The sequence below is a fragment of the Eucyclogobius newberryi genome, unplaced genomic scaffold (genome assembly GCF_026437365.1).
Source record: "Eucyclogobius newberryi isolate DKJ021-1_F unplaced genomic scaffold, fEucNew1.0.hap1 SCAF_22, whole genome shotgun sequence".
NCBI classification, from domain to species: Eukaryota; Metazoa; Chordata; class Actinopteri; order Gobiiformes; family Gobiidae; genus Eucyclogobius; species Eucyclogobius newberryi.
This window is the reverse complement of record NW_027315857.1, coordinates 27,172,171-27,181,489: the sequence shown is the minus strand read 5'-3', so window position 1 is coordinate 27,181,489 and position 9,319 is coordinate 27,172,171. Positions and strand designations below refer to the sequence as shown.

Genomic DNA, 9,319 nt, shown 5'->3' with positions numbered 1-9,319 from the left:
CAGTGCTTTTATGATGAAAACCCCTTTTTTTTCTCATTCTTTTTAATTAAATAAAATTCAATTTATTTTTGTAACGCCCAAAATCACAACAGCGCTTTTCTCGGAGGGCGATTTTACAGTGCTTTTATTTTGTCAAACCCAAATTAATTGTTTTATTGTGCTTTTACTGTGAAAAACTCGACATCGCTGCAGTTCAATGTCACACTGTGGAACATTCCAGACAAAGCACTAACATGACTATGGAGACGAGCAGACCCTAAGACACGTTTCGGACACATTCAATGTCTGCAGAATGCTACTGACTGCAAGAACGTTTTTGTCTTTTTGTCTCTTCAGATTTTTCCGATCGCCACGGAAACGACGTCAGCACATCGTCCGAGCCCGACGTTCCCTCATCAGCGTCTGCGGCCTACGTCGAACACGCCGCGTCAGCTCTGTGGAGACGGCGGCGAGTGCGGGCGATGGGTGCGATTCATCTCGTCTCCGGCGCCCGGTGCGACCTCCGACCTCTCCTGCCCGTCAGGACTTTACTGTGACAAACCTCCGGGTCAGACACGAACGACGAGTTGAACATGCAAGAAATTGGACAATTGCGCCGTAAGAGAGAATGTGCGAGTGAGTTTAGCCAGCGACGCTTCAATGGAAAAACATTCGTTCAAAAAAGTAGTCGACAAGTGCTTCCAAAACTCGTGCTAACGTTGCTTTCCTAATGCTATGACGGCCGACATTCAAGAAGCCAAAAGCCCACCAAGCCCCCAAATCCTGCTTCTACGCCTCCCAACTTTGGATCATTTTAATCACGTACACCTCAAATCGAAATAAATGTCGCTAAATGCTTTCGATATCCATCTCTTTCTTATATAACCACAGCGTTGGGAGCGAGATTGTGGGTCGGCGTTAGCTCCGGCAGAGACCGGGCCCCATGTACAGGACGCGTGGCCCCGCTCGGGCCCTCATGGGCGGGTTCGGCGCCACCACGTCGTCCCTGGAGATGGACGGCAGACTTGTTTGGCCGGCGAACGGCACGCTGGACCTGAACCAGACGCAGCCGGGCTGGGTGAGTCCGGAGATCTCGGTGGCGGCGTTCGGAGTGCCGGACAACTACACGCGGGAGACGGTGGCGAGCCGCGCCATGAAGGAGAAGAACTGGCCGGCGCTGCTGATCCTCGTCATCATCGCGCTGACGATCGGCGGCAACATCCTGGTGATCCTGGCAGTGTCGCTGGAGAAGAAGCTGCAGAACGCCACCAACTTCTTCCTGCGGTCGCTGGCGGTGGCGGACATGCTGGTCGGGATCCTGGTCATGCCCATCTCGCTCATCAACATCCTCTACGGTGAGTCGCGCTTCTCCGATCGTTCGTCTGCGTCGGTCGGGGCGGGATTCGGCGCGCTTGACTTGGCGCTGGGCGCGCAAACTGTGTCAGGAGACCCCCGCGCGCTGTCTCGCTCTTAAACGAGAGAGCATGACTGAAGTAAACTTGTCTTTCCCGAATCTAGCGCGGGTAATGGACGATCTAATGGCTCGGATTTTGATTCCAGATCGTCCGATTCCCCGATTAGTCGTGAACTGGTGACACGATACATCTCTTTTCTTCTTTTCTTCATGACGGAGGCCGATGTGTTGGATTCCAGCCGCTGGCCAATAAACCGGTTGAAATCTCTACGAACAGAAGAGCGAGCAGAGCGGTGTTAAAATAGATTTATGTCTTTTATTTTCAGCTTTTACCAAGTTTCGGCGACGTTTTCCCCAACAACAACAACAACCACGTGAATATACGGATTTGTCCCGCCTCGTTTTAAAGCTCAGAACCGTCTTTTACGATCGGCGCTTTGACATCGGACGCGCCGAAACCCCCAACAAAAAAACGCAGATAAAGCGCGCAGTTTCTATTTTTTAAAATGGCAGGATTCGCTTTGGCGTTTGTTTTCCGACCGCGGCGCAGATCGCAACGTCGGTGGCGGTAGCGTTGCCGTTAGCGTTGTTAGCATCGCAGCTAATAAGAGGGGACAGCGCCCGACAATGCACTAGCCGGACAGTGCGCTAGCCGGACAGTGCGCTAGCCAAAACAGTGCGCTAGCCGAACAGTGCGCCAGCCGAACATTGCGCTAGCCAGAAAAGTAAGCTAGCCGAACAGTGCGCTAGCCAGACAGTGCGCTTGTGTTAGTTTCTCATTTTAAAACGGCAGGATATGCTTTGGCGTTTGTTTTCCGATCGACGGTGAAACTGTTATACGGCGGACTGCTCCTGTGGGGTAACCTCCGCGTTTTTTTAGGCCCGAGCCCCAGCAGGGCGGAGGGCCTATTGCTCCCGCAACGCTGCCGAAGGCAGCGTTGCAACTGTCTGTCGCCCCTGGCAAGTACAGTGAACTAGCCCATGCCGAAGGCATGGATCATGCATACTTACTCCTGCTATGACAGAAAAAGTCGCGAAGCGCTGCATTCCTCCAAAAACCCTCCTGGCATCGTCCCGTACGCGAGAGTCCATGCCGCAGGCATGGGCCATGCTTGTATCTGCTCAAATCAATGGAAGTCTATGGGGAGTGGGCGGGGCATCCCGACGGAATAGGGAGTGACGAGCGCGTAAGCGCTCGTAATGATGATTCCACCCCATGGCGGCATCGGGAAGGCTTAGAGCTTTCAAACGATTTATAATTTGTTGTTATAGTGGAAACGGCTATATTGTTTTTGCTAAAAATATTATTATTTGGCCCGAGCGCCACAAGCTGGCGAGAGGCCTATTAATCTCGTAAGGCCGTGCGAAGCACGGCTGCGAAAGTGCGCACGTAGTGCGCACGAAATCGAGCGCGAAGCGCTCGCCCACTTCCAAACACTCACTAACGCACTCCTTCACTCACGCACGCCCCGTGCATACTAATTAGTAGTAGGAAAATGGAACATTACCGTTGTAAACGGGCGAAGCCCGTGCAAAAGTGCGCACTAAACGAGCACTTTACATTGAGTTGACGACCGCGAAGCGGTCGTCATCCCCATATAAAGCACTCATTTGCGCTAAGTAGCTCACAAATACGTTCCATCTCTTGCATGTTCCGTGCATATAAGCATGTAATGCAAAAATTGAACATTATTACTGTATAGAGGGCCAAAAACACAAAGTGGGCGGAGCCCACTCAAAATTAACGAAAGTACCCGTCAGTGACCAGGGACCCACACCATGAGGTAGGAAAGCGCGAGCGCTTTCCCAAAATGTATAGTTTATGATATTTGAAAAATGGGAAACATTGTTTTCGCATCGGAATATTATTCTTTCTTCTCGGGACCAACCCCCCTATTTTTCACCCAGTGAACATTGACGAAAAGTCACAAAAATGTTCACACCTCTAAAAATCGTGCCTCTCTACATTCTGGCTATTTCCCTTTTCTAAAACAAAAAAAATTGGCGCGTCAGCGCCCCCAAATGTACCAAAAATGCATTGAGAGATGGGAAATGACCCAAAAAAAATCTGATCGTAGAATCATGAAATTTGGCGCCGAGGTAGATGGTGACAAGAGAAGTAAAAAATATTATTACGGCAACGCCGTCCGCCCAACCAAATGTCGGCCATATTGCTTCAAAAATGGCTAAACATGACTTCGGAGTTTTTCCAAACGTCGTACTTTTACGAACTCCTCCCAGGGCGTTGGCCCTAAAAATCTGAAATTTGGTGAAAATGCTACTGAGGAGTGGGACATCAAAAGTTATCCAAATTACATTGACCCTGTCACGGTCTCTGTGCGGCGAAGCCGCAAACTGTAGCTAGAATTTCAGAAATCTCCCATATTTAAAATTTCTGCCGTTTGCGCAGATAAAGTCCGAATTGCGTCAAATTAGAATCAGTTGTTAAACTCTTTGCCCTAAACCTACTTGAAGTGAAATAAATTCATTTGGCGCCACAGCGCCCCCTACAGATTTTATATGGAGGTTAAATATTTAGTTTTGCGAAATTATATGAAATTTGACACACAACTCAATTTTAGAATCCCCATCAAAAAAGTCAATGAGACCCATGTCATAATTGTTATGGCGTTGCCGTAACGATGACCGAAACCTTTCATGTTATTCCAATGGGGAAATCGCCAGAACATGTTTACACTTTAGACTTTCACCAACTCCTCCCAGGGCGTCAGCCCTATTAACCTGAAATTTGGTGAGACTCATCTTCAGGACCATCAAGAGTTATCCACATTTTCATTCAAAGAGTCACAGTGTCTGTGCGGCAAAGCCGCACATTTTGCCAAGAATTCAAAATAAAATAGTTTTGGATGGTAAAACTAAGGGGAGAAGATGTGATTCAGCAGTAGGCGTAATAAAAGGACAATTGGGGCGCGTTAGCGCCCCCTCCTCTTGCGGCGTGGCGGCGGTGTGGCGGCGGCGTGGCGAGGGCCGATCATTGCCGCTTGCGGCTATATTTTTTTTTATTGTTCTTCTTCTGCGCTTTGAGCTCTAATTTGACCCCCTGAACATGCTCAAAAACTCACCAAACTTTGCCCAAAATTCAGAATCGGCGAAAAATTTTGTTTTTTCTGGGCCATTTTTTTTTCTCGTCAAAAAATGACGCGACAGCGCCACCGTCAAAAGTCAAAATACATTGCGCCTATGGGAGACGCCCCGAAATCAACTTTGTCGTAGAGCTACGAAATTCGGGACACGCATTCCTCTCGTGAGGACAAAAAATATATATCATTGTGGCCAAGCCCCCAGACATACCCTATGGCCGCCATCTTCCTTTGAACATGAAAACACGCTGAGTCAGCTATTTTGTTCACGTCAAACTTTGACGAACTCCTCTTAGGGCGTTTTGCCCACCGACTTCAAAATCGGCGTACGTCCCCTGGACAAGTGGGGCATCTAAAGTTATCCAAATTTTTGAGATACCTTTTACGGTCTGTGTGCGGCGCAGCCGCAAAGTTGGACAACTTATTTTGAGATATTGCAATTCTAAAAATTGCTCCTATTTGATCAAAACAAGTCCGATTAGGACCAAATTTGAATCAGTTGTTAAACTTTCTAGTCTGGACCAGTTTAGGCTGACAAAATTAAAATGGCCACGATAGCGCCCCCTACAGAGTGACCTTTAAATTAACATTGAAGGTCAAAAATTAGTTTTACCAAAATTGTCTAAACTTTACCCAAAATTCTATTTTGCCGTCCCGATCACAAAAGCCAATCACAAAAATGCCTAAATTTTTACGGCGTAGTCGTAGCGATGACAGAAACCTCCCATGTTATCCCTATGGGAAAACCGTAAAATCTCTCAAATTACCACATTTTTATGTTTTACACTTTAACGAACTCCTCCTAGTGCGTTTTGCCCACCAACCTCAAAATCGGTGTACGTCCTCTAGACAAGTGGGGCATCTAAAGTTATCCAAATTTTAAGGATAGCTTTTACGGTCTCTGTGCGACGGAGCCGCAAACATTTCCCAGAATTCTGACTATTTGGCCTTCAGAGTGGCCTATAAACAATAGAGTTTTTCCAAATGACATGATATTTTGCACAAAATTCTAATTTGCCATCTTGATCATACAAGTATGAGAGCCAAAGTCATATTTTGTACGGCGTAACCGTAGCGATGACAGAAACATCCCATGTTATCCTTATGGGAAAATCGCTAAATCGCTCAAATCACCACATTTTTACGCTTCACACTTTAACGAACTCCTCCTAGGGCGATAGCTCGATCAAGTTCATATTTGGAGAATATCATCTACTCAAGCGGGGCATCAAAAGTTGTCCATATTTTGATTCTAAGTGCTACGGTCTCTGTGTGGCGGACCTGCAAATATATGTCAGAAATGGGAAAACAGCGAAATCTCTAAAATGACCACATTTTTACGCTTCACACTTTAACGAACTCCTCCTAGGGAGATTGTCTGATCAAACTCATATTTGGGGAAAATCATCTACACAAGCGGGGCATCAAAAGTTATCCATATTTTTATTCCAAGTGCTACGGTCTCTGTGCGGCGGCGCAGCAAATTTGACTGACACAGGTGTTCATTTGCACTGGATTGGCCATGTCCAATGTGTCGCCGTCTGTCAAGTTCTTTTTTAATTCAACACAATAAGGGCGCCATCTTTATCAAGTCGAAAGCGCAGAGTCGGAAGGCCGGCGGCCCTCGAGGGCCGTTGGATGCCGCTTGCGGCTTTAATTACAGTTGTATTTGTAACCTCCGCGTTTTTACAGTTGTATTTGTAACCTCCGCGTTTTTACGGTTGTATTTGTTTACTTCCCACCGCTCTCGTCCTTTTTTGACTTCCTCCAGCTTCTCTTCCTCTCTCTTTCACTCCTGTCGCTCCACTTTCATCCCCCGCTCCTGATGTCGTATCACACTCTCGTATTTGAAGATAATTACCGCGGCGGCAAAGCGTAGCCGCCCCGGTCGTTAGCATTAGCGCCCACCTCAGGCTAACGGGGGTGCGTCTCGGCGTATTTGCGAGCGTTTCTGCGGAGCTGAAAGTCGATTCATCACGCGGCGAAGAGAAGAAAAAAAAGACGGGGGCGTTTACGATCCACCTGTGAAGGCCGAACGATAAGCAGATGTTTTTTGACGCGTAAACGTGGCATTTACGTTCAGGGAGGTTTGAGTTTTTAAAGGTTAGCGGAACGATACGATCACCAAACCTCAACGGACTAAAACATTAAGCGCTAGAGAAACTTACGACAGTATTAAAGAGCTAAAATATCTAAATGTTCATGTTTTCAGGTTATTTGACTCAATGATTTTGTGGCCGTGAGAAAGGAAACTTGTAAAAGCTTTGACTCGTTCAGTTTTGATGATGACGTTTGTGTTTCATATTCTGTTGTGTAAAAGTATTTGGCCAAACAATTACTCCATTGAACATTGGGACTTTTAAGTACATTTTAAAACCAGACAAAGATTCACTTATGCCGCCGCCGTCTTTGTTATTAAGTCGATTTGTTTGTGTTTTAGGGTCTGTTTTAGTCCAGAAATCCATTGTCAAAATAAAACATGATTATTATTTATTTATTATTATTTAGCGTCGATTCTCTTGTCCACGAGAACGAGACCATTTTGATATGTAATTTACAGTATAAGACATACTTTTTACAATTATTGTATTTGTTTTGAGTGATATTTTATACCGTCCCTTTGTTTGGAATTAGGCACTTTTTACGCAAGCTAACGTTACGTCGGTAATCAAACGGCATTTGACCCGAGTTCACCTGTGGATCCCCAGTGCGCCAGCCAAAACAGTGTGCTAGCCGAACCGTGTGCTAGCCGAACCGTGTGCTAGCCGAACCGTGTGCTAGCCGAACAGTGTGCTAGCCGAACCGTGTGCTAGCCGAACAGTGTGCTAGCCGAACCGTGTGCTAGCCGAACAGTGTGCTAGTCGAACAGTGCGCTAGTCGAACAGTGCACTAGGCGAACAGTGCGCTAGTCGAACAGTGCACTAGGCGAACAGTGCGCTAGTCGAACAGTGCGCTAGCCGAACGGTGTGCTAGCCGAACAGTGCGCCAGCCAAACCGTGTGATAGCCTAACAGTGCGCCAGCCAAAACAGTGCGCTAGCCGAACCGTGTGCTAGCCGAATAGTGCGCCAGCCAAAACAATGCGCTAGCTGAACCGTGCGCTAGCCAAACAATGCGCTAGCCGAACTGTGTGCTAGCCGAACAGTGCGCCAGCCAAAACAATGCGCTAGCTGAACCGTGCGCTAGCCGAACAGTGCGCTAGCCCAACCGTGCGCTAGCCGAACGGTACGCTTACCAAACGGTGCACTTCTCAAACGGTGCGCTAGCCGAACAGTGCGCTAGTCAAACACTGCGCCAGCCAAACCGTGCGCTAGCCCTAACGTCGTGCCAAACAGAGGAAAAGTTACATAATGCAGCTTTAATATCGTCACTAAACGTAATCTTCAGTGAGAAACTGTGGCTCAGGTTTTTAATTTACAAAATGGCTGAAGCTTTAATTTCCTTTTTCTTGGACATGAATTCAACGTTTTCTTTTCTGATAAATGCCATTTCCACATTTGCATTTGCTGCACATGTTTCCTCGGTGAATATCTCGGCAGGTTATAAATTATCAGTGATTAGCTTTGGTCGTTCGCGCGGACATTAGCGATGAGACGAATCTACATCCACCTTCACATGATTCTCTGGAAAATGTTTTAACAACGAAATATTAAACTGCAGCAGAAATATGAAAGTCACATAAATCATGAGTTTAATATTATGTTCTTATACTTTTACTTATACTTATACTTATACTTACGTATACAATGTGATGGACAAATGTGTTGATTCTGCCGCAGAGACGAGAGTAAACATGAAGTATAATACTTATACTTATACTTTACGACATTTACCACATCGACAGCCGCAATGTAGACTTGGTTTAGTCCTGATGTAGACTTGGTTTAGTCCTGATGTAGACTTGGTTTAGTCCTGATGTAGACTTGGTTTAGTCCTGATGTAGACTTGGTTTGGTCCTGATGTAGACTTGGTTTAGTCCTGATGTAGACTTGGTTTAGTCCTGATGTAGACTTGGTTTAGTCCTGATGTAGACTTGGTTTGGTCCTGATGTAGACTTGGTTTAGTCCTGATGTAGACTTGGTTTAGTCCTGATGTAGACTTGGTTTAGTCCTGATGCAGACTTGGTTTAGTCCTGATGTAGACTTGGTTTGGTCCTGATGTAGACTTGGTTTAGTCCTGTTGTAGACTTGGTTTAGTCCTGATGTAGACTTGGTTTAGTCCTGATGTAGACTTGGTTTAGTCCTGTTGTAGACTTGGTTTCCTTGAACATCTTTCCAAAGACGGCATGACCTAAAATGTCCAAAATACAAAGTAATGACCCGCGTCTGTCGTAGGTTTGAACTGTAGGAGACAAAAGATACATAATTAGATGCAGACACGACACAGATGTCTCATTTTGACCCCACAAGCTGCTTATGTGACCGGACTAAATGTCACTGACCTCTCGTTTCTCGCTCGTTTCTCGCTCGTTTCTCGCTCGTTTCTCGCTCGTGTCTCGCTCGTTTCTCACTCGTGTCCCTCCCTTTTCTCTCCCCCTCCCCAGACTACGCGTGGCCCCTCCCCAGCGCGCTCTGTCCCATCTGGATCTACCTGGACGTCCTCTTCTCCACGGCGTCCATCATGCACCTGTGCGCCATCTCGCTGGACCGCTACGTGGCCATCAGGAACCCCATCGAGCACAGCCGCTTCAACTCCCGCACCAAGGCCATGATGAAGATCGCCGCCGTCTGGACCATCTCCATAGGTCAGTGTTCTCACACTGGTCACACTCGGGTCATGCTCGGGTCACACTCGTGTTCTCACACTGGTCACACTCGGGTCATGCTC

At 46.9% G+C, this 9,319-nt stretch overlaps 1 protein-coding gene across 1 annotated transcript in view; it reads left to right on the top strand.

Annotated features, from left to right (window-relative positions):
* Nucleotides 1-660: 660 nt before the first annotated feature.
* htr2cl1 (5-hydroxytryptamine (serotonin) receptor 2C, G protein-coupled-like 1) overlaps nucleotides 661-9,319 on the top strand; it is a 21,818-nt gene continuing 13,159 nt past the window's right edge. Inside the window, exons 1-2 of the mRNA XM_072459228.1 lie at nucleotides 661-1,334; nucleotides 9,036-9,236. Coding sequence (XP_072315329.1) covers nucleotides 923-1,334; nucleotides 9,036-9,236 — 613 coding nt within the window. The 5' untranslated portion in view covers nucleotides 661-922. The remainder of the gene's footprint in view (nucleotides 1,335-9,035; nucleotides 9,237-9,319) is intronic.